General features: G+C 40.8%; 1 protein-coding gene across 11 annotated transcripts in view; it reads right to left on the bottom strand.

Moving 5' to 3' along the window:
- ICA1 (islet cell autoantigen 1) overlaps window positions 1-26,509 on the bottom strand; it is a 160,977-nt gene that overhangs the window by 93,399 nt on the left and 41,069 nt on the right. For all 11 annotated transcript variants that reach the window (XM_021674193.2, XM_064380368.1, XM_012450745.2 and 8 more), the window contains 2 exons: window positions 22,998-23,121; window positions 20,047-20,245 (listed from right to left, as the gene is read on the bottom strand). In XM_021674193.2, coding sequence (XP_021529868.2) covers window positions 20,047-20,245; window positions 22,998-23,121 — 323 coding nt within the window. The remainder of the gene's footprint in view (window positions 1-20,046; window positions 20,246-22,997; window positions 23,122-26,509) is intronic.

Here is a 26,509-nt window from a genome sequence, read left to right as displayed (position 1 = left end):
GGATTTCTATTCTCTTTCACCAGGTTGAAGAGAAATCGTCCACATACCTGCTGAGGTGGTATCAACCTCAACCTGTCTCCTAGCAGAGGAGACAATATGAGCAAAGGAATGAGTATAAGAAACAGCTCATTGTTTGAAGAAAACCAAGCAGCTTGATGTGATTGCAACAGAATATATGAGGCTGGAAATAGCGTGAATTAAAACCCTAGATTTGGACCAGAGTGAAACCACAGAGGGCTTTGTGGGATGTTGAGGAGCTTGAACTCAATCCTGTGGCCTTGGCAGCAACTTCGCAAAGATGTTGATGTGGTTGGATTTGGGTTTCATTTCAGTCACACTGAGGTATGTGGAAGGCAGAACCGAGGCAGGAAGTCAAGCCAGAGACTGGTGGTCCAGACAAGCATCACAAGGCCTGAGCAAGAGCCGAGATGACAGGCTTAAGAAGACACAGATACGGAAAATATTTAGAAGGTCAAAATATGCTAATCTGATGATTTGTTGGATGTGGGAGGTGTGAGAGAGTAAGGCACCAAGATGTTCTGTAGGTTTCCAGCCTCAGTGAGAATAAAGGGAGCAGTTCTGCACGGCAAAGGAAACAACAAAGTGAAGAGGCGACCCACAGAATGGGAGAAAATATGGGCAAACTACCTGACAAGAGATTAATAACTAGAATATATAAGGAGTTCAAACAACTCAATAGGAAAAAATCTAATAATCTGATAAAAAAGCGGGCAAAAGATTTGAATAGACATTTCTCAAAAGAAGACACAGAAATGGCAAACAGGCATAAGAAAAAGTGCTCAACATCACTGATCATCAGACAAATGCAAATCCGAAGGACAATGAGAGATCATCTCACCCCAGTTAAAATGGCCTTTACCCAAAAGACAAGTAATAACAAATTCCGGCAAGGATGTGGAAAAAAGGGGAACCCTCATAAATCTGTACAACCATTATGGATAACTGTTTGGAGGGTCCTCAGAAAAGTAAAAGCAGAGCTACCATATGATCCAGCTATCCCATTCTGGGTATATACCCAAAAGAAAGAAAATCAGTATATCAAAGACATATCTGCATTCCTGTATTTGTTGCAGCAAATACGGGCTCTTGGCTGTTCACTACAGCTAAGATTTGAAGGCAACCTAAGTGTCCATCACTAGATGAATAGGTAAAGAAAATGTGGTACTTATACACAATGGAGTACTACTCAGCCATAAAAAGAATGAGTTCCTATCATTTGCAACCTCATGGATGGAACTGGAGGTCATTATGTTAAGTGAAATAAGCCAGGCACAGAAAGACAAACATTGCATGTTCTCATTTATTTGTGGAATCTAAAAATCAAAACAGTTGAACTCATGGATACCAGAGGCTGGAAAGGGTAATGGGAGGTGGGCAGGAAAGTTATGGGATGTTAATGGGTACAAAAAACAGAAAAAATGAGTAGGACCTAGTATTTGATAGCACAACAGGGGGCTATCAATAATAATTGTACAGTCAATAATAATTTAACTGTACATTGTAAAGTAAAAGAGTATAATTGAATTGCTTATAACATAAAAGATAAATTCTAGAGGGAATGGAGACTCCATTTTACATGATGTGATTATTATGCATTGCATGCCTGTATTAAAACATCTCAGGTACCTCATAATTATAAACATCTGAGTGAGAATAAGGTGAGCAGTTCTTTAAAAATTTTATAATAAAGGGAGCAATTTAAAAACCAATACATCAACTGAATATTTATTGAGTTAAAGCATAGTGCCATGGGTTTCCAGGATGACAGAGGTAATTGAAGCTTCTTAAAGTCTTTGAGAACCTTTAGCGCAGTTGAACAAAAGAAAAATAGAACAATTACAAAATAATGTATTAGAACAATTACAAAGTACTATATTAACCAAAAAGTGGATTTGTGGAAGATTTGGGTTTTATGCCAGGTTAAAGGAGTAGCCATAAATTGACACAGAGGAAACAGAGGAACAGACAGACTTCCTGTTTGGTGGACACACCATGAAGGGCACAGAGTTAGGAGCCTGCACATGCCATGTGAAGGGTGACAAGCATGGAAGGGGCCTTGCTGGGAATGAAAGAGATGAGACCGATGAGGTCTCTTGGAAAAGCAGCAGAAAGAAAGAACACTTGAATACAGGAAATTGGATTTACTAGACTGTATCTGACTACTGAAGATCATTTTAGATTCTTGAATATAATGAAAGAGTTTCATGAAGATTTAAGCCACAGTTATGAATATTAGTTGCGTTTTCAGCTGGTAACCCTGGGTCCATCTACTAAATGTCCAGCCAAACAGGACAGTTTCATAATTTATCATTCTTTTCTACTTTCTCACTGTCTATTTCTCAGAAAATCCACATCTAGCTTTGGCTCCTTTTGTAACTGTAGACATGTTCTGGACTGAAGTGTTTCATGTCTGATCTACTCTTACCACTGCTCTAGTCTCTCTAAGCCAAAAAGCCCCACTAATTTCATTTACTTTAGTGGTCAGTGAGTATGGCAGATAAAAACATACTTTCTAGAGTGAGAATGCTTGGGTTTTAGTCATGGAAAATTGGGGTAGTATTTTTGTAATATATCAATGTGGTTTTCTAGTTGCATGTCTATGTGCCTGACCTTCTCCACTGCCAGACTGAGGCAGACTGTGCCTCTGGATTGTTGCAGAAGAAAGGCAAAAAGAAAGTGGCACTCTCCAGCTCCTGTCAGCCCAAAATTGGGGTGTCAAGTCTGCAGCAAGACAAAAAACTTGAAACTCAGGCTTTTTAAAGGATTACAAAATGTTTGTCTCCCACTTTGCAGGTAGACTTGATCCTAGACTTTTATTATGGTGGTGGTAGTGATGGGGTTAATGACAGGAGGAAGGAAGAGACAAATCCTGCTTACCCCTTTCTGGGCCAAGGCCTTCAATCAGAGAAGTGGGCAAAGACACATGGGGCCCAACTCTGTCCCAGGGAGGAAAAGCCCTGAGGGAAAAACCAAAGGCAGAAGGTGAGCTGCCCCACCGCCTGCTTGGGAGTTTATAAGGGGGTTGCCTCTCAGACCTGCCTCTGCTCCAGGTAGGGTCAGCTGCATTAAAATAAAGCAATGTAGTTGATGAAAAAGGGCTAAGTTTAGCTCCCAGATTTCTCCATGAGCTTTTGTGGTATGGAGAAGAAATTCAGATCTTCCATGTTTTATGGAAAGAAGTGGGAGGTGGCTGAGTGTGCTGGCCAGTGAGCTTGCCAGGGAACGGCACTGGGTTAGGGGCCAAATGGAAGTCCAAGGCAATCAGAGTTGCCATTAGGGAGATTCATCAGAGGAAGGAGGCCAAGGCTCCTAGAACATTGCTAGGGCTGGGGAAGTAGACCAGGCATTCCCCTGGCTACAGGCTTCAGGAATTCATCATGCAAGCCCAGACTAACAATACTGCAGCAAGATAAGCAAGGAACCAGGGGACACGGAGTGGCCTCAAGGACACCATGTCCCCCGTCTACCCCCAGGACACAGTCAGCCCAACACCCTCCTGGGGCAGAGAATGCTTCTGAAAGAGCATCCAGAAAGAGATGATTTAAAACAGTGCAGAGGAAGCCAAATTTTGAATTGACTCAACATTTCAACTGAAACAACAGAAGCTACTTAACCTTATTCAACTGACAAGTCTAGAAGACCCCATCATACTGCTCATGAAGAAGCTGCTTTAGTTCCAGAAAATAAGGGAATGTATGTGTCAATGTGGTCCAAGTCAAATTATAATCCCTTCCACTTGGTCCTGACATGTTCTAACTATGTCACATTGAGACAGTTATGTAACCTCTCTAAGCATCAAAATCCTCATCTGTGAAAAGGAGCTCATAGTGTCTTCCTTTTCTGGAGTTTTAATGAGCCCATTCATGTAAAATGCTTATAACTGTAGCTGATAAACTTTTAAAAATGTGCCAATTTTGTTGTGATTTCTACTATTACATTCAACATCAAAGTTTCTTTTGTCTTGTTGAAGAATGGCTAACTACATATTTGTCAAGAAATGTCAAAGTACTGTATTTCTGACATTCTTCATTTATGATTTCACAACCTCTAGTGCATTCCCGCAAGCACAGAAATGCCATTCTGGGGACAAATGAGAATTACTCTTTTTGTATCACCCCTGACTTTTTCTCAGCTTAGTAAACATCTTGGTACTCACCACAGAAATTACCTCCAAGTCAGCATGATTTTTTTTTTTTTTTTTTTTTTTGAGATGGAGTCTCACTCTGTTACCAGGCTGGAGTGCAGTGGCACCATCTTGGCTCACTGCAACCTCCACCTCCTGGGTCCAAACGATTGTCCTGCCCCAGCCTCTTGAGTAGTTGGGACTACAGGTACCTGCCACCATGCCTGGCTAATTTCTGTATTTTTAGTAGAGTTGGGGTTTCACCATGTTGGCCAGGATGGTCTTGATCTCCTGTCCTCATGATCCACCTGCCTCGGCCTCCCAAAGTGCTGGGATTACAGGTGTGAGCCACCACGCCCAGCCCAGGATGCGATTTCTTAAGAATAATGTTAGCTGTAACAAACCAGAGTAAAATAATGGAGGCATTTTAGGACCTGTTGGTGAGCCTGCTCTGTCTTAGGCTGATTACTCCTAACAGGAAGAATCAGCTATAGGCAACAGACACACCACACAAATGGGGGAAAATGCAGAGGGGAGGATTCCTTTGTGAATCTGCGGGCAATTTTAACATGCATATCAGAACAGGATAGTACCAGACTGCTCCTGGAAAATTCCTTATGATCAACATGGATACATTAACTGTCAGAATTGTTTGCTGCTGAGTATTCAATTATAGATATTAACTAACCTGGGGCTCCGTTCTAGCTGTTTCAGTTTTCAGTATCAACCTAGAGAACACCAAGGGAGCTTTAGTTGAAACAGGAGAAGAGATTTTGTTAGAAAGGTGAATACTGATTCTATATAAAACAAGTAATGTTTGAGTGTTTGTGATATACAAATCTCTAGGCTCCAAGCCTTAGGTAGACATGTATGTAAGTACTAAAAAGCACAGTGAGCCTTAATATAGTAGAGTTCCTGGGAAATCAACTGGTGTAAGTGACTTTTCCATGTAGTTAAAGCTTACTCTAAAAAAAATTTCGAAATAAGAAATCTTCAAAAATCAGATAACTCTTATTAAATGTCTATCTTCTAAAATGGAGCAAAATTGTCTTTTTTGATGGATCAGTCATCATCATGAACATCAGTTATTTCACCATGGCGCTCTGAGAAAATATTTCTCAAGGTGTGATGTACGGATCTCAGCAAAGGAATTATCTGGGAGCCTGTTAAAAGTCAGATCTCTGGACCCCACCCCACACCTCCAGAATCAAAATCCTTAGGTAGAAGCCACGATTCTCCACATCCAACTTGCTTCTCAGAGGATTCTTACACTCAACTCAGGCCAGAGAGGCCCTAATTCAGATTTAGTTGAGGTGTTCTTCACTGGAAATGTCTGCAGGGGGCCTGTTTGCTGTAGAGCCTGTGCTACTTTCCTCTTATGACTGCAAACCTTTCAACAGTGATGGGCTTTAAACCAGTGGGCGGATTTGCAGAGGATCCTTTGCTGGGTGCTGGCCTTTGTGATTCTACTTTCCATCCATGAGCCTCAGGTTCAGGGCCCTGAGTTAAGCCTACTGTTGCAGGATTCAGGCGCCAGACCCCAAGGAACTCAGGCACTAGGCCTGACATTTGACCTCAAAAGACCACTCCCAGAATAAGGTAGAGCAAAAGTGTGAAATGCCAAATCCAGAAATGTGACCGGATGTTCAAAAGACAAAGAGATTGGTGAGAAGAAAAAAAATCCGAATATTCCTTAAGGGTGCTTGGAACATGAACCACTGGGGTCAGAAAAATGAGTTCAGAGGATGTGGCCTGTGCTGGAAGATGTGACTGCTACTTTAGCATGAAGCCGGGTCTCCTCTACCCCAGAAACATTTTTTATAACAGTAACCTAATATTACACAAATAACTGTTTATCTGATTATGAGGAATGTGGGGCTGAAAAGGTGAGAAGAGCACTGACTGTAGAGTCAGAAGGCTTGGGTTCGAATCCTCGGTCATAGGTACGGCTATGGGCAAGTGAGTCATGGCTGCCCTGCGGTCTTATCTGTGAAATGGGAAAAGGAATTCATACGTTCATTGAAACTGTTGTGCAGTTTTAATGAGGTAATGAATATGAAACAGCTTTGTAAACTGAAGAGCATTTTACCAATATTTAATCAAAAATATTCTGCATTTTGTACATATTTAAAGAACTGCTACATCTAGCTATAAGGCAGAATGTTAAGAAAAAACTCTAGGCTGGGAAAAAATTCAAATATGTTAATTTTCTTACATAAATAAACCTATCATATTGTTCATTGTAGAGGTTAAAAATCTGCTGTGCTTTTGTACTAAGAGATTTTTTTTTTTAACAAAAAATGAGCAGTATTTTGACTTTTGCACAACTTATGTTGAACGTTCTTTTAAAGTACGTTGTTTTATTTTCTGGATTAAATGGTGAGAAAGTTCAACAAATCTTCATTTTATTTCCAAAACACTCTTTCCTTTTGTCATCTCCTTAATGTCAACTTTACTCACACCATTTATTAGCTGAAATTGCAGAACACTGGGGAAAATGGAGACATGCCAGGGAGAAAGGAGGGACAAGTAAGTCCATAATGAATCCAATGGGTTTTGCCGAAAACCTAAAATACAGTAAGGATAAGGAAGACGGAGTCTAACTTAGGAAATCTAACCACTGTCCAGCTTTGCATCACGACTTTCAGCTGGTGCTTTTTATTTTAAAATGGAAGACACGCAAAAAAAAGTGGAGTGGGGGGAAGCTAATTCTTCCAGCAGAGAATTAATTTAAAAGCAGACAGAGGCCTGGATAATAAGTACCAATAAAAGCTTTAGCTGATGTAGCTTCAATTTACGAATTCCTGGCTTTTCCTGGCAGGGCTTGGGGAGGGAAGGTGAGGAAGCAGGGCGTACACAGCCTGGATGAGGAAGATATGCAGATCTTTAACATTAAAGATGTTTTCAACGTCTTATTCTAAAATACTTGATTTGTGGTGTCTCTGATAAAATTCCAGTGAAACCTGAGTATGCCACACAGTCTCTGGTAACCCTCAGGGGAGCCACATCCTCTGTGTTCCCAGTCGTACCTGACTTTAACACGTATTCTTTGTTAATAGGAGCCCAATCCATAATGTGTGCACAGAAAGATGATGTGTGGTTTAGAATCTGCATGTGTTTCCATTTCTTTTTAAACTTGAACATTAGGAGACCCTTATGAGAGTAATTAAAAAATAAACTAGCAATAAACAAACATTATGAAGCCAGAGGGATATTAGTTTGATTTATGGCAATTGATACTACTCAAAAAATTTTAATGACAAAATTGGGGTTCGCGGGACCATAAATGCTCTTGGGTTCAGTTTGTAAGACCTGGAAAACTCCCAATGAAAAGGAACTGATGAAATTGCTAGGTTGAGAGAACAGAGTTGAGAGAGAGACAGTAGGGAAAGACTGCCTCGGCGCATTAAATAGCATGAATAAGAATTAGAAGTGGACACCGAACGGAGAACAAGTCGTTAAGGCTGGCAGAAAACTTTCATATCAGGAGACGAAACCTCAGTCTGTAGGATGCTCCAATCCAACTCAAAGGCCCTGGAGTAGGGTTGAAAGTGTGGAGATGGTTCCCTCCGAAATAGCTGCCCACCCCCAGCCTCCCTCCCCCTCCCGCTTCGTTCTTTTTTGGGAAAGGATTTTCTCCACATTCTCACTGATGCAAAACATAGAACATGTTCCTTCTAGGACAGAACTGAGGATACGTGGGAAAAGTTGTCTTTTTACTTTCTCACCTTTTTTTCCCCTTCCGGATAAGCATAACTGCTTCTTGTAGTTCTGGAACAGTGAAGGCTTTTAAAAGAAACACTCTCATCTTCTTTCCTGCTATTCGGTGGATTTCCCTCAGGCGCTAGTTTTTCCATCCCTAAGTGACTTCACCTCCTCACATGGCTCTCCCTGCTGATGGCTTTTGAAAATGACTTCATCCTCCAACCTCCTCCATCCAGCTGCCCACATGACATTACCTTGGAACTTAGCTTCCCATCCTTGCAGCTAAAACCTAATTTCTCTCTTCCCTTTATTATTATTAAAAACACACCATTTACAAACCCTCCCCATTTTTGCCAGTTTTAGGTTTTCTGTCATTCTCTCTTTTCTTCTGCTCTTTAATTTCATTAATTCTCAATATTTTTCATATAAATTATTTTAATGAGTAACACATGCACATGGCACAACATTTAAAACGCAGGAAAATGCGTACGGTGAAACGTCAACCTCATTCTTAGCTTCCTCAGCTCATCTCATTCCCCAACCTGGTTCCAGGCCCTGGAAGCACTTGTGGTTGCCAGCTTCTCCTGGATCTTTCCCCCACAGATTTACGATGAAAAAAAATAATAAAAGAGAACGAGATCCTAAATGTAATATATCTTACCCCACTATTTTCTCAGCTTCCCTACTTGAGAAATTTCTTCATTTATTTCACATCCGTAGACTATTTTCCCCTACGGTTCCTCCTCCTCTGATGTGGCTATTTTCCAAGTCCCTTTGCCTGAACCTCTCTCAGAACATGAACTAATACCCATGAACTATTTTTGCTTGTAAGCATAGCTGAGTCCCACCTCTAGTGGTCCAGGACAGAAATTATTAAAAAGAACAAAGCAGAAGAAAACATCGTCCCTCAATTTGTTTATATAATTAATCTATCTTGAGAAACATCCCTCATTTCAATGTCAGCAGTCACCAGCAGAACCACAGTGAGGAATCAGCATCTAAATGACAATGGTTGTCTCAGAGTCACAGCTGGAGAGAGAATTTTAAAAGATGGATGCACAGATAGATGGGTGGTTGGATAGAAGGAACCAATCAACTGTGAAGTGTTACCAAGCCTGAAAATCATATTTCATTTGATGGTAACAACAGAAGCCTGATTAATGCATGTGGGAATTTCATTGCAGTGTTATACCAATAGGCTCTTAGGGGCTGCTTCTTTTTAGGGCTCCCTGAACCCATGTAAAATTGGCCCATTTAGGATTTTAAGGCTTCTCTCTCTGAGTTTCATTGATCTTGTTTAATGATTAAGAGTGGGATAACTGTTGAAGATGAAGCAGAATTTTTTCACTTGGGATACTTTTATTATACCTGTAACTGTCCTGAAAATTTTATGTTTGAAAGGTAATACACATATTTTTAAAGCTGTTTTCTGTTTAAGGTTTTCTTTTTATCAATAACTCACTAAAGGAGGCAAAGTAAAGCCACTTTTTGGTGGCTGACAGCTGTGCACATTTTAGTGAACAGAACTCCCGTTGACCAGGACGTAAACGGGTAACACGCCAGCCTCCATCTCCTTATTTCCCTGTTAGATTAGAATTATGGCAGTTCTCTGGAGAACAAGGAATCATCCAACATCATTTTTTTATTTTAAGTATCAGAACTATGAATGGAAACTACCAGTTTTCTATTCAATCATTCTTTTGATAGTTCAAATACTAAAATATAGACAGACTTAGGACTTGGGACAAAGGGGATTCTGAGTTTTATTGAGAGACACGGGACCTATGAAATCATGACAACCTATGACTCCATTATAGGGCCAATACTGCTTGCATGAATCTTGTTAAGAATGCTATGCTGAGGGCTAACAAAAATAATTCAATCATTTAAAAAAGTACGATTCAAAATTCTTTAATATTCCTTGATGACAAACTACACAGACACAAGTTTTTCCTAAAGCAATTGTGATTTAGATCTTTCTTTCTAAAATGTTAATTTTCTATAGCCAACTTACAAATCTAGTTTTATGTAAAAGTGGCAATCTAGGCAACCATCAAACCATTATTTTTGTCATCACTGAATAGCTGGTTTGTAAAGAAGGAGGATTTGATGAAAATTCTTTTTGACTAGAATAAAGGCAACTTATAGTACTATAGTGCTATTGGCATTCAGGAAAGAGTGGCTACACTGCTTTTGTCTGAAATTTAAATAAAACCCATGCTCTATTTTGTATATGTAAGTAAATCACCATTTTTTAAAAATAAAAATAGTGGATCCCTGAAATATAAATACTTTAAATGAGAGTGCTGGGCCAACCCACCAGGGTATAACTGTCTTCTTTTATACTGAATTCTAGAAGATGGTAAGAATTGCAACTATTTCATCTTGGTGAATAAGAGGGCTAGCTGGGAAAGATGATATTTGAGTTGTTAACCAAAAGGAAGAGAGTAATCTCGAGGGATGTGTTGCTATGACAGACTTAGGGACAAACTAGAGCGATGACAGAAGTAACTAGTAAATCATACTACTTGAACATGGTAATTTTCCAATGATCCGTACTTTTAAGACGATATCTTCTTCAGGAGCTACCAAAGGGAGACAGAAACAGTCAGTGTTGGGTGTTGCCAAGGAAAGTCAGTGTTGCCAAGGAAACAGTCAGTGTTGGGTGGGGCAGGGGGAGTTGTCACAGGCATTGTGCATCCCTCTGACCTGCAACCAAAAGCATAAAGTGATGAAACATGGCAACAGTCATCCAAGGGGTTCGAGCGGCTGAGGCACCGAGGAGCCCTTGTTAAGAAATGGGCTCAATTTACGGCAGTATTTTGATCTGGAACTTGATGGTTCCACTCAGTAAAACCTGTTATGTTTTGAATGTTGTCATCTATGAAATTCTAGAAACCAAGCTTGCATGTGCCACCCAATTCACATAAAACTTAGGAAGAAAAGCCAGACAATCTTGCAAAAGGAAAACTATCTTGGACCAGATCGGTTCACACAGATCAGTTCACAGATAATTCACTTTTGTCCAGAGTCCACTCTGACTCGAGAGTTAAGCAAGTTTTTCCCTTAAACAATTAGACAAATGTCACAAGCAAAGATTTAATGCCTCTCATGAGAGACGTGGTCCTTCTCACTCCTCCCTTGAAAAAAATCTGTTCTAAGCCAACATATTAGCATTTATAGTATTACAAAATATGCTTAATTTTAAAAACTGTATGGATATTTCCTCTACTTACAGAATTCAAATAACAGAAATTATGAATTCGTATGTGTAGATGATATCTTTTAGGATGCTGAAATCAAATGACTCCTCACTTGTATACCTGAGTCATTTTTGTTCAATGGCGGGATTAAATTTCAGTAATACATTTATAAGATGAACGTTATGCTTATTTATTATACAACTGGGGTTCAAGGATGTGTAAGACCATAACCCCAGTTGAATAATAATTAAGCCTATTTATTAACCTATTTGCTCATTTGATAAATATCTATTCAATATCTACCAAGAGGCAGGCTAAGAAGGATGTATAAAGTGCAACGGGAACAGTGCAAAAGGGTAACAACCTTGCTTTGGGGAGTCAGCAAAGGCTCCCTGGGTGTCATGTGGCCTTAAATGATGCCTCAGAGTTTTACAGGCACAAAAGAGGGAGAAGGGAATTTCCGGTGGGAGAAGCAGAGCCTGCAAAGGTCAGTGTGTGTAAGAATGGGGTGAATGGCACGGATTTTAATGAGGCTGGAAACACAGGGTGTGTATGTGTGTGTGGCAGCAGAGGGAAGAGAGGTGGGAGGGGAATTATTCTAGAGGGAAGCTGGGGTTGGGGGAGGTAGGTTAGAGCCAGCCTTCCCCAAGTTTGGACTTGTCCATTGTCCAAGGAAGAGCCACAGAAAGTTATTAACCAGGAAAAAGATGTGATCACTTCATGTTACAGAATTAGGACTAGCATTATCGTGGAAAGGGGTGCCAACTGTAATCCTCTAAATTGAGGAAGATCCTAGCTCAGACAAGAGCACAGGGGATGAGAGGAGGGAACCAATTCAAGAGGCACTTTGGAAGCAGAATTACTAGAAACAAGAGGCTTCCTGGACGTGGAGACTGAATAATGGTAGCAGCTGAGGATGAACCTGTAGCTTGGGCAACAGAACAGGATGTGACAGAAATGTGCTTAAATGTCTGTCATTTTGGGGATGTGTGTAAATATACTTGCTTGTGTCGTACAAATGTAACCGAAAACTTTTCAGGATATAAACATAGCATGAATATTTATTTACTTAAATATTTCTCACCACGAAGTCGAACTAAAAACAGAAATAATATAAAAGCTGTGAAGGTACATCAAGTACGAAAGGTACAAATTAAGAGACTACTGTGTAATTTCCTAGTCCATCCATTTATAAACGCAAAATTATGCTCAACAGTCATTTTTTTTTTTCTGTCAAAGACTCCATCCAACTGAAAGTAGATCATGAAGGGGGAAAAATCCCTGAACACAAAGGGAGGTTGTCTAACCACATTATAGCCAAGGAAAATTTTATTTTTTTATATTTTAATTTTTGAAACAGGGTCTGTCTCCCAGGCTGGAGTACAGTGGTGTGATCACGGCTCACTGTAATCTCTGCTACACAGTCTCAAGGGATCCTCTCACCTCAGCCTCCTGAGTAGCTGGGATTACAAGTGGTCACCACCATGGGCCAAGGACACGCAGCTCATCCTGGGTTAGCAGGACTCCTGAGATAATCAGGCACTTTGGAAGTCACCTGCACCTTGGGATGGAGGGAGGTGGCTGAATCATAGAAGAGGAAGTCAGCAGTGGCCTATCACACCTGGAGACTCCTGTCTGACAAATGGTCAGACAACTCAGAACAATAAACACCATTTCCTCCAGCCCGCATTGCGGGGACAATCCAAGGCTGAGGCCAACCTCCCAGAGACCCCACAGCTGATTTACTTAGCATATGTTAATTTTTTTTCCCCTTGGAGATTCAGGAATAAATATGGTAACTATAAAAAAGAGTTACCATTATCTGAGAGCTTGCCTTGTGCCATGCGCCCTGCTAAGTACCTCCTGTGACTCATGCCCTCTAAAACCCACTGCCCCTCTGTGAGGGGCACCTCCCTCAGCTCCAACCTGCAAGGGAGGCTTAGCGTGGTTAAAGAGTTTGGTAGCTTGCCCAGCATTATGCCTTGAAGAAATGGATCTCCTGGTTTGTGGATCAGGACTCATTCTACTCTGAGTACCACGGGCCCTGGATTTCATTTGTTCACAGTGCTCTGTAACAGCTGGAGGAATGAAGTGGTTTGCATAATGAGCTCTGGAATTGGACTGTCTGGGGCTAAGATGAACGTTTACAGATCCCTTGCACAACAATGTGAATATACCAGTCATTACTCAACTGGACACTTACAAATGGTTCAGATGGTAAATTTTATGGCATGTGTTTCTTTTTACCACAATTAAAAATTTTAAAAACCTCACACTTTCCTAATCTCAACATGCACTAGAGGTACCTATAAAACAGTAGCCAGTAACCTGTTTTCTATAAAGGGCAGCGAGTCAGTTTTCAGCTTTGGGAGCCATTAGCCTCTGTTGTAACTGCGCAACTCTGTCATGGTGTTGTGAAAGCAGCCAGATGATAAATGAATGAATAGGCATGGTCATGTTCCAATAAAACCTTTATTTACAAAAACAGGTGGCTGACCTCTGGGCCATAGGTTGCTGACCCTTGCAAAAGTATTCATACATAAATAAGAGATAAATATTACCCATTTGTAAATATCAAAGGCTCCTCTTTGAAAGTGTCCAATAAATTCACACAAGAATTATGCATGAAACATTCTTATTTTTCCAGAGGCTAAGATTAGAGCAACAGCAGCAAGAATGAGCAGACTCAGCAGGACCAGAACTTACTTGAAGTCCCAGGAAAACACTACATTGAAAAAAGTACGTTAGCCCTACTCTAGTATCTACACTTCTCTACAGATGAGCTCAGTGATTTAGAAAAAAAGAAAAAATGAAAAACTAAGGCCGGGCACGGTGGCTCAAGCCTATAATCCCAGCACTTTGGGAGGCCAAGGTGGGCAGATCACTTGAGGTCAGGAGTTTGAGACCAGTCTGGCCAACATGGTGAAACCCAGTCTGTACTAAAAATACAAAAATTAGCCCAGTGTGGTGGCCCATGCCTGTAATTCCAGCTACTCAGGAAGCTGAGACACAAGAATCGCTTGAACCTGGGAAACGGAGTTTGCAGTGAGCTGAGACTGCACCACTGCACTCCAACCTGGGAGACAGAGCGAGACCCTGTCTCAAACAAACAAACAAACAAACAAACAAAACAAACAAAACAAACAAAACAAACAAAACAACTCACTAAAATGTTACAGCTGGAAGAGGGCTCAGCGATCACCTTTAGTGGATGAGAAAATTGCAATAGACCTATTAGACCTCTCCAAGCGGAACAGCTGGTGTCGGCAAGGGCTGGGACAGAGTGGAGAGCCATCCTGACTCTGAGGTCACACTTCTTCCTCCTATTTCCAGTCAGGCGCAGCAGGCAGCCAGCCACCACCTCTGCGAGTTATCTGTTTCATGTGTGTTATTTTAAATGGTCTTGGCTTCACCTTTAAACTAATTGTTTTCTATTTATCAAGTTCCAGGGGGAAAAATCAATAAACACAAAACCCTGAAAGCCTCATCTCATCCAATTCAGAATTGGAAGCATGGGTGTAATTGTTCGTTCCCTTCCAAGTTGTGCCATGTGAGAATGGCAGGCTTTTTCTGCGGCATTCACATACTCTAAAAAAGCAGCAACCCACAGGTGTGGTTTGGCAGCTACAGTCAATCTCCTTGAATCCACAGAAAACAGGCACCCCAGTTAAACAACCAAACCCAAACAAACAACAGGCACACACCAAAACCTACAAATGAACATGGTGAGTTTTGAAACATATTTAAGAGAGCATTAGTTTTACAAAAGTAATTGTCCTCATAAAAGTCAATCCAGTGTGTAGAATTCTAGAACTAGAAGAGGAAGAGGAGATAATGGAGTAAGCCTCCTACTCTACCTCCTTTATATATGAATTCAGCAAAGCCCTGAGAGTTATTAGCGCTTAAACATTGAACACTGGTTCACTGCATGGATCCAAACTGAAAATGTTCTCCACTCACTCAACACAACTCACTGGGGTAGGAGGGAGGTATCCCAGCCTCACCCTAGACAGGAAGTAAAGCAGAAACTGGTTTAATCCAGAGAGCTGAGTGACCCAGGCAGAAAGGAAAGGCCTTCATCCCACAGCCTGAGATGGCTGAGCAGTGACACTCTCGCATTACATAGTGTCTCCAACTCTCATGGGACTTGCCCTCAATTGCTAAAAGAGCCTGACCTCTGACAAAGACCAATGATTTCAGCAGTAATTAATGATACTGTCAAATTAATTAGCCCAAGTCTTTGTTCACAGGAAACCCACCCCCTATATCAATACTGCTGTTTACCAGTCCTTGACCAAGTGCTATAGACCCAAATTTTCACAATCAGGGCACTGGAACACCACTGACTGATGGTCCTTATTAATAAGGTCCCACCTAGTAAGCCACCAACATTTGTTAATAAGCCTTCTCATCATAACACATCCTTTGATAATATGGTTAGTCATAAACAGGTCTCCAAAACCTAACACTATTTTAAATACACACCTGCAAATACCAGTGTGTATCACTCATTTCCTATACCTCTTAGCTATCCTTTTGAATTATGGTGATGAAACACTAGACAAATGCTGTAGGATTTCATTAGCCGTTTAATGAATGGCCCTCATTAAAACACTGGTTCGCTTGTCCTTGTCTATGAGGACTCAGACTCCCGTAAATGCCCACGTATACATTTCCATACTGTCTCTTTAGAGGATTCGGGACTATTTTCTTACACCTAACACAGCTTTTATTCCATTTAGAATAATTACCCTCCATCCCATTTCTGACTTTCAAGAAAAACAAGACACTTAATTGACCACAGGAGGACTCTCTCAAGGGCATTCCGGCTGCAAAAGCTCTGCTGCAAGCTCACAACTTCAGCTGATGTAATCTGCTACAAGAAGCTGACTTCTATTTTTAAATCATACCCTTTTACTCTGCCTTCAAAGGGCACATATATCACACGTTGTAACTTTGCTCATAAAATACCTCGTGGTCTCGGGGTGAATCACATTGTCAGGAGGAACTTCCAACTGTACACAGCCCAACCCTGCCCCTTTAAACCCGTCCGCCTTTTCCTATTATGTATTTGGTCTTGAGAACAGCTACGTGCGGCCATACTCTCCAGGTATCTCGTCCCTCATGGTCATGCTGATAAGGAGCAGATGCCTGGCAGGATCCTTCTTGAAGCCTGGACTCGTGCTTTCCCACCTCTTTGAATTTCTACCCTCTGACACAGACACTTAATAAAGGCTCTTCATGTTGATGTTGAGAGCTCTGTCGTCAGGCCTCTGTGCTTCAAAGAATGCCAGAAGGAAAACAGATTGCTTTATTTAACTTCAAGTTTTTCATTCATCATTTCAGTCATGCTCACTGTGTGCTATTTAAAAGGTTTCTTGGCAATCTGAAGACACTATGAAAAAAGCCTTGGTTGGAGGTGAAAATACACTTGAACTTGCGATTTATTTATGTGTATTCTGCTTCTTCCTAAAGACAGTGAAGAGCTCAGCAATTGGAGTGGCGCTACACGGAGTCTGGTAGGGATCAGAACAGCCCATTTCTCTCTGGTCTACCTCCCGCTTCATTTCATGGTTACCTCATGTCTCATCCGGGTTTTTATAAAAGCCTCCTAGTAGTTCTCCCAGCCTCCAGGCTTAGGCCCTTGCAATCCCTTCTCCACCTTTCAATCTAATAACACAAATTTGATCATGCCTTCTGCCTTTCCAACACCCTCCCACTGCCGTCTCCCCTTAGAGAGGTGACCTTTCTATTCCAGTCCTGTCTCCCTTTCCAGCCCCATGGTCAGGGCGCCCCCCATTTCCACAGCCATCTCACCTTCTGTGCTCTGGTTCTAAGTGTGCTGCTGCTTTTCCCTAAAAGGCCTTTCTGTAAGTTGCCTTCTCAGCCGGGAATGCTGCTCTGCTGCTCCTACTCCTTCTACCCTCTCCTTCCTACCAGTCCTTCACATTTTATTTCGAGCCACCTCCCCAGGAAGCCCCTCCCAGGAGTTCCTGCAGCACCATGTGCTACCACAGACACTACAGTTCACCATGCGTGTTGTGTTTACTTGCTCTACCCCAGATGACTGCATGAGAAAAGATGGCAACAATCAACCTGCTTCCTTACCACTGTACTCCTTTGCAATAATCAACCTGCTTCCTTACCACTGTATTCCTTTGCAATAATCAACCTGCTTCCTTACCACTGTATTCCTTTGCAATAATCAACCTGCTTCCTTACCACTGTATTCCTTTGCAATAATCAACCTGCTTCCTTACCACTGTATTCCTTTGCAATAATCAACCTGCTTCCTTACCACTGTATTCCTTTGGATGCTGTCTGAGCAAGACCTGGCTTCAGTATCATTTGTTGAATGGACAAATAAATGACTGAGTGCATATGAAAGAATCCAATGGGGAGACCACATTCATGAGGTATGAATTAGAATTTTGTCTCCACCAGAAAGTGTGAACTCAAAAAAGAGAATTCATAGCAAAATACTACTTTAGCTCAGGATTCATCCTTTGAAACGTGAAGGTGGCAGCCGGCCCTGAGGAGACTGAAATTCCCCCTCCCACAGTGACTCCTGAGGAGCTACTCGCAGCTGGATCGCTCTCCTAGATGACTCAGAAACACGTTTAGGTAACACATTCCTGGGAAAGAAATGAAGACTGTTTAAAATGGATTCCTACTGGGACAAACGCTAAAGCTCGCTCAAAGTTAAATGTCATGTTATAAACTCCAAGTGAAGAGAAGACGCCACAATTTAAATTCACGGTAAAGAGGACAGCAAGCCTCAGATTAATAATGCAACTTCTGACCTGCAGAACCACATATGTCAATTTCCAAAATATCATGAGGTCAGCTGCAAATGGTGGGAATGCCCTAGGGGTTTGAGAAAACACGGGTGTGGCATCCGATGTGTGCGTGCTAACTTGGGGCCAGGTGCTGGACTGGCCCTGGGGTAACAGCTGTGAAGAGCTCCAACATGGCTCCTGTCCTCTGGAGAGTCTGGCCTAATCAAATATACACTTGAAGATAGGTTTATTTAAAAAAAGAAGATTCTAAGTACACCATGTTCAGCTGTTAAATTGAATCCAGCACACATGGGATTGGGGAGTAAGGCTTCAGCAACTTCTGCATGGCAAAGGATTTTTTTTTAAAAAAACCATATTTTCCAAAATCAACAGACTGATGACACTAAGGAATGGGTAATGTTTCAACATTCAAACCAAATGACGAAGGGCTTGGTTTTTATTTCGTCCTTACAGTTAGTAACCACCCCGCCCCCAAAACAAAACTGAATAAATACAATTCCACATGAAATTCTTCTGCCTTCCAGAATAATCATATATTTATTTCTATTACCTGGCACATAGGAGGTGTTCAACACATATTAATTGAGTGAATAAATCACAAAACAGGAATTACTATGAAAGGCTTTTTTCAATTTTAGGCATTCTCTCTTAGGGAAGAAAATTATGCATATTTTGTAGGATTCTGACTCTCATTTACCTCTCTGATACTGGGCTAATTTCCTAACATGGGTATCATTTTCCCTGCTTATAAAATAAAATCAGTGTCTTGGTTATTGTGAAGCTTAAAGGAAGCAACAGATATAAATGATAAGCACTCTGCTCTGCAGACAGTTTTTTTCACCCTGTTTACTTCATTCTCCTCAACCCTCAAAGTGCTAAAGACAAACCAGATTACTGTCCTGATTAGAAAGTCAGAAAACTTCAAAAGTAGCCTGGGCTCACCAGCATCTGGCTATCAATCCTTTACAAATGTTATTTACTATGTGGGGGCTTTGATTTTTCTCCTCTATAAGATGAATGAGTTTCACTAGAGGATCACGAAGAGCCTTTTCAGTCCTAATTTTCTATGACTCAGAAGCCTACCTTAGGAAGAAGTCAGATGTTGCTGACACATGAAGGACATCTGTGATCAGAAATAAAATGAACCCTGGTTTCTCTTCAGAGGGAAGGGTTCCAAATCACACACCAAAATAAAATGACTTTAAGGGAATCAATCTACATCTAGGTCAAGAATTGGTGACCGTATTCTTAAGCACCAGAAGGCTCCTCCTTCCCTCCACCCCTACACAGCTAACCTCCAAAGCAAGTGATGCTTCTATTTGTAGCTTGAAATAATGTATGTAATAAGAAATCTAGGGATTTTAAGCAACATCACAATTACAAATGGATCATTGGAAATGAGTAAGACAGTTGACACAATATTATGTCAAGCCTAACATTTGGCTGATTCTTTTTCTTTCACACCCTGAAATACATCCAGGCGACCAAACAAAGAACTACCGAGATTGTACATGACGAAAATCTCGCTACATTTTCATAAATATTTAGTGTAAGACTGCCACCTAGTGGTGTGATGTATTCTTGTATGACCAAATCAAACTGCTAGATTGACACAAGATAATTAAAAAACAAGATTGTTCTTTGCTGCTCACCAATTATTTCAGTGAACTTTAAGAGCATAGCCATCTCTTCAGCCATCTATTTTCCTCATAGAAATTTCTAAGGCATGCTCCATCAATTAATCCTGCAACTAAACCCCATCGCTTCTGAACATGTCACAAAACAAAGGAGCATTATTAGTCTATTAATTTTAATATTCATTAGCAATTTTAAAAGATTTCCCCAGTAGTCTGCTCTCACCTCCTAGATTCATGTGATCTAATCTTGATTTTTAGCTATGCATGAAAAGGCATTTAAAAGTGACAACCTTACAAAAAGTGCACATTATAAGAAAATCTGACTTCAATTAAAAGCAGTTACAAAATCCCAGCAATTTCCAGCTGTCTCTTCTCTCTTATCCTTAGAGAATTATATATCACATTAATTGGTATTCTGTCACATAAAAAGACACCAGTGATGATTAATTGCATCCTTGGTGCTTTTGAGTTATATCTTCTTCACCAGAGGGATTCAAATCACACCTCATTACCTTCCAGCAGGTACCCCTTCTGGTAACCCTCATAAAACTTCCTACCTTCCTGAACTTCTCCATTTGCTTGTAGAGGTCTGGATCAAGCTCCTGAGACACGTCTTTCATCCATAATAGTGCTCCTCTATATTCCGTCCTGCACTGTTCCATGCGGTTCACCGTCAGCCAAGTATCTGAGATGGCCCGATGCCGAAAAGTCTCCACTTCTTGGTGAAATCGACACAAAGGATTTCGCAAGGCCAACCTAGACAAGAGGACAAAGCCATACTCTCAAAACTAAGCTAGTGGGCAATTTAAATCCTTGACATTCTGCCAATCTTAGACCCATGAGTCTAGAACAGTGCCTGGAATGTAGAAGATGCTCCATTAATATTTGATGAATAATAATTGGAATGCATGTGAACTGATGAGTCAGCCAGAGATGATTACTCATGTACCCATCCCTTAGTTTACTTCTACTAACCGGACCACTTGGAAGCACCTCCGTCAGCATTGTTGGGGGTGGTTCTGAGCCTGGGCTGAGTGCTCATTTGAAGCTGGAGCCAATTCTGCGTTCATGGAGGATGGCCAAGGCATGACCACTGCCCATTTCTACACTTGGCCCTTTGAGGAGGGATGGAGTGTGTGATTAGTGTCTCTCTGACTAGGCCATTTTAGATCACTCTCCAAAGGCCAAGGCATCTGCTGCTCACTCCAATAGTCACAGAGGAATGAAATACGAACAGAAACATTTTGAAATGGTATAGGAAGGGGGACAAACACATTTACTGAGAGTCTATCATGTATTAGCACTTTCAACTAGATTACATGATTTAATCCTTGTTAAAAAAAAAAACTGGAGGATACTATAGCAGAAATGAACATGATGAAGTAGGTATAAAATTATTGTAAGGTTGGCCATAACATATGCCATTTACCCAGCCAAAAAACGTTTAAGGCATATTAAACTTTAGATAAAATATTTATCTTGGGGAAAAATACTGCTTCTTCGGTCTCCCTACCCAAAATGAGCAATGTCAGATGAATTATACGCTTAGAATACATTCTTCTCCATGAAGTTTCAGGGTACAGATGCCCCAAAAAATGAATATTTAAATTTCAATTTAAATGCAAACTTATTTAGCTAAAGGGAACAATGGTGCCAGTGAGCTGAAGTCAGCTTTTGGAAATTCCATCAATGTCTATGACGGCTCACATGTGTGTAGCGCGATAAGATTACAAATGGTGCAATGAACTATCTAAGAACAAAACCCCTTTTACTATTTCCCCTAGTTTTCTTCTTGTCTGTAAAGTATTATTTTCAAATAGTGAGCACTTGGAGGAGAATAGCCTGCTCACATTGTCCTACCTAGATGTTGCAGATTATTTTTAAAGACATTGTTGTGCCATAAAATAAGCTTGTTACCCCTGTTGTTTTAATTTAATACTTACCTTTCATCAAATACAATGTGTGGTTGTAGCAATGACTGCCAAATAAGTCAGTAAAACAAACACTAGTGTGAAGGTTTGTATAACTGATGACTTCTATTTAAAGAGATAAAAGAGTCCTCAGCTATCTCTCTAAGGAATCTGTTTATTTCTAGAGTCTTTTTTCTCTTTCTTTGCCTAAGAATTTTTCTCACTGAGGTTAGTGATAATTATATGCTTAATATGTGACAACTTACTCTATGAAATATTTTTTTAGGAACCAATTACTCTTGCAAGGTTGGAAAAGGTCCTATATGTATAGAAAGTATCTATTAAGGGGTTAAAAGTAGATCATCTCCATTAGTAAAATTTTAGTTGCTTTTTAATTTTCACTCTTTGGCTTGTCTCTGCTTTGAAATTTTTCTAGAATGAGTATTTTTACATAGAAAAATTATAAATAATATTAAAAGGTAAGATTTAAGATGATAAACAAATACCTTTCTTGGGAAATGTGTGGAGAACTACCAGAAATGGTTTCATTCAAGCATAAAAGTTGGCATTGCCCACAGAGTCAGGGTCCAAATGTCATCAGAAAGAATGAAAATGCCCAGAAGAAGACACCACTAAAAAATGGACACAGTAAGTCTCTTTCTTCCTTCTCCATCTTCCTTGGGTTTTCATAGGAACAACGATGTAACATGCTGCTCTCGGCTCACACAGAGGGAAGGCAGCAAGGGGACATCAGTGGGAGAAGAAAACGCTGGACGATTTGAGTGAGTGAAATTTCTGTAGCCTGAGTATTTTTGGGAACGACCTACCTTCTGCCTAATATTAGTGGGTGACATTTTGGGGGTCTATTAGTTACTGAGAGAGAAGGAAGCGAGGAGGAGTGTCACCTTTCTCAGTTGCAGAGAGACCGTGTGCAGGGGCTCCTGCTTATTTAACATCCGTCATAAACATGAGTCACAGTTCTGTTAAAAAAAATGCCACTCGTCTACCACAACTTTCCCTGGACCAGAGGGTCTCAAACTTGAACGTACATCAAAACGACAGGGATCTTGTTAAAATGCAGATGTGGATCCTGCAGGTCTGGGATGGGTCCTAGATTCTGCATTTCTAACACACTCCCAGGTCATGCCACTGGTCTGGGGTCTGAGCAGCGTGGACCTGGACGTGAGAACAGCACCTCTCTGAAGCTAATTGGCCCACAGAGAGCAGAGAGGGAACGCTTCAACCTGGTCTCATTAGGCTCCTGCTTTAATCAGCTGCTGGAAGGGGACCAGAGTGATTGCTCTGAGCAACACTGAAGGTCAAACATAAGCCTAGGACAGCACTCACAGTGACTGGCATATATAATGCCCCTATAGACCAGAAGAAAAATGAAAAAAAAATTTTTATTAACAGGGAGAAAAAAAAATCCTACAAGTTAATCTTAATTAGAGAGTTAAGTGCAAACTAGTGAGTACTGAGCAGCTCCTCAGCCTCAGGCAAACTCCTTCTAGAGAACACTGAGATTCCCCTTGGTGAGTAGGTGGGTCCCAGAGTCTCCTCAGATCCCCCCAGACAGAGCCCCACTGAAGGCCACACACCTTTGCTGGGAAGAAAAGCAGAGGGCCTTTCCTGTCGCTTGCATCATCTTTCCTGCTCTGGTTTTATCTTGTAAGCCTTGGGATCGGAGAAATTTTCCCAGTTCGTTTTCTTCTTGAGACAAGACTGATGAAGAAAAGACCAAAAGGAGCCATGAACAATGAGCATTTTTATTACACAGGGAACAAGAAAGACAAATCCCAAGGTCCTCTCTCTTCCAGAGGCCAAGACAAGATGAAATTAAATCCAAGTGGCAGGCTACAAGGTAAGCTCCCCCTATCCCCCATTTAACTTTCATGCTGTTCTTCCATTTACAATACGAGAGATCAAATTCACTTGAATACATCTGTCAGTGAGTTTGCTGCCCTGTAATCAGAACCAGAAAATGACCTCTGTGCTGAAAAGCGAGCCCATAATGTGCCGCTTTGAGCTGAAATAAAGGAGTTGGGTTTGTCAAGTATGACTGTGGGAATCTTCTGTGGCTGCCTAAGATGCAGTGCCAGCTGCCTTCCATTATTCTCTCCTGCTGACTTTTGATCTCTGCTTTATCAGTTACATTCTATTCGATTGTAAAGCAATTCAAATACCTCAGCCTTGACACAGGTTTTTGGTTGGAAGTGGGGGTAGGGATTGAGGGTGGGGAGGTCATCAGGTTGATGACAGTGGGTTTTAAAAATACAGAGCTGGAACCGAATCTGACTTAGTGATGCCGAATCTTGGTCTTATTTTTAAAGATAATCTCAGATGGTATTATTGGTGGGAAAGTGGTCTGGTGCAACCTTTCTACAAAGTGATTGGACAGTAAATATTTAAAAAATCTTAGAATTGCATGTATCTTTGGACACTGCACTTCTGTTAGGAGTATTTCCTAAGGAAGTAGTAAAATGGGCACAAAGATGTAAATTCACAAATAATCACAGCATCATTATTTATAATAGTAAAGCATTCTCCTTATACTAGGAACTAGCTTAATAAAATACAGAGCACCCACATAATGGCACAGTGGGGGTCCTGAACACACACCAGCAGCCAAGCCACAGGCACCAGAGTGACACTTAGCTTCCTAAAATGTGCTTTTCCCCTAAACACAGCATTTACTATCAACATACTTTGAACGTCACTTTTTATTTCCTATTTCTGTATTGACGCATTTACACATCATGTGTTTTCAAAACTGCTTTCTAAATGCTACTAGGATTCTTGTCAGTTTTCACAAACCAGTCAGACTTTTATTTATGAATGCACCCCCATTCCTGAAACAACCTCGCCAACAATAACCGTAGAACATTAGGCGGGAACCACAAATCCAAAGGTGAACGCTACACTCGATACTGCTACCTTATTAATCTGTGACTACAGTTCACTCTAAACAGTCCCTTGGGAAGGCCCATTCAAGAAGAGGCTTTTAGAATCCATTTTTCCTAAGAGATAAATGATGACCCTGCTTCTCTTCTGTCTCTCAAAAATCAAGTTCACTGTCAAAGGCCTGCTCACAGCTTCCTTCCTCTGTGAAGTAATTGATCCCTATTTCTCTGGACAGCAGCGCCCTCTGGGCACCTGACTTAGCACTCACCGTGAGTGACTGGCGTGTGTCTCTCTTTCCCAGGAGGCTCTAAGCTTTCCAAGACGGGGATCTCACCGAAACTTTGTAATCCCCAGGCTGAGCATAAAGTCTTATATTCATGGTGCTAATTAAATGCTTGTCAATTGAATTAACTATAATTCCGTCTTGTTATATACACTTTATTTCAGTTTAAATGCTTATTGCCATTTAATACTTATGCCATGGTTCTATGTAGCTTTTTAAAATTCCTATAAGAAGGTTTTTTTTCTTTCTTTTAATACCTTCCATTCCTTCTCCTCCCCACTGACTAATACGCACCTCACTCAATTCCACAGTGAACCTTTCCCTATGGAGAGCAATTTCTCATTTATGTTCTTAATAGCATGAGGCTACTGTCACCCTTTTTACCTTAAGTCTCTAGTCACATACAAATGAATGCATTTAGCTTAAGGCTAGGAAGAAACCAATTTGTGTACCTGAATGATTACATGGTTGGTGACATGTACTCTCTCCTAAATAAACCTAAGTAGGCTAAAGGATTTAAAAATAATTTGGGGTTATTTTAGGCACTTGAGGATTAACTCGGAGCAGCAAACAGGTTTCATTTTAGCGGCTGACTCTGATTAATCGGCAGTACTTACTCAGAGGACAGTGGAAAGAAGGGTGAGCTCCATCAGGCTCAAGGTTAGATTTTCTAAGAAGGGATGGTCATTCTTTAATTTTAAAAATTCAAATACTGAAATTAACTTATAGAAGTTTAAAATTCAGGTATAATGTAAGTATCAGATAACTCAAAAGGGCTGGGTGTGGTGGTTCACACCTGCAGTCCCAGCACTTTTGGGAGGCAGAGGTAGGAGGACCACTTGAGATGAGGAGTTCGACACCAGACTGGGGAACACGGCAAGATCCCTGTCTCTATTACAAGAAGAAAGTTAAAATAAAAAAACATAACTCAAAATGTTGTATTCATAAGGTTTCAATTATCTGGGACTTGAGAATTCAGAGACAAAAAACATTTTTATATTTAATTGCTGATTAAATTTTCAGATGTGCCCTTAAAAACAAGGCAACTACGGAACTATGAAATCAATTACCTTGACAGCATTAACTCACTCAGCACAGATTTATGGATGATCCAATACATAGGAGGCACCATTCTTGCCACTAGAATACAGTGATGAAGAGGATACAGGAGTTCCCCACTCTTACAGAGCTTATATTCAAGCAGCAGGAGATAGAAAATAAAACATTCATAATCACAAACACAAAACACGAAAAAGAGAAATACCAGCTAGAGCAATGAGAGATGGGGAGTAAGAGTGAGTGGTCAGCAGCTGCCTTAGACAAGCTAATCAGGGAAGGCATCTCTGAGCAGGTGACTATTAGGCCGAGCTCTGAAGGGCAATAGTCTTGGGACTATGAGAGCAGGGTCCTTCCAGGCAGTGGAAACATCTGGTGCAAAAGGCCTTGGGAGTTTGGTGGACAAGAGAAAATGTGGCTGAAAAGGTGAGCTGGGGCCAGATCATGTCCTGTGTATAAGAATGGGAGTCGGATTCCATTTTATGTGCTATTGGAGTCTTTTAAAAGTAGGGGAGTGATGTGATCCAATTTACATTTGTTAAACCTTTTATTTTGAAATAATGACAGACTTACAGAAAAATGACAAACAGCATATAAAGTTCCTGTATACCTTTCCTTAACATCCCTTAGTACTTACCTTTCCCTAGCATCTCCTTATATTTACATCTTACATAATCATGGTACAATAATCGACACTAGGAAATTAACACTGGCACAATACTGTTAACTAACATACAGCCCTTATTTGAATTTTACCAGTTTTTCCATTAACATTCTTTTTCTGTTACAGGATCCAATCCAGGGTCTCACCAGGCATCAAAATATTGAGTTTCCTTAGTCTCCTTAAATCTGTGACAGTTCCTCAGTCTT

The sequence above is a fragment of the Aotus nancymaae genome, unplaced genomic scaffold (assembly GCF_030222135.1).
Source record: "Aotus nancymaae isolate 86718 unplaced genomic scaffold, 86718_ANA_hifiasm-v0.15.2.pri h1tg000025l, whole genome shotgun sequence".
NCBI lineage: Eukaryota > Metazoa > Chordata > Mammalia > Primates > Aotidae > Aotus > Aotus nancymaae.
Note: the sequence above shows the minus strand (reverse complement) of the source record. Positions and strands in the feature narration are given on the sequence as shown.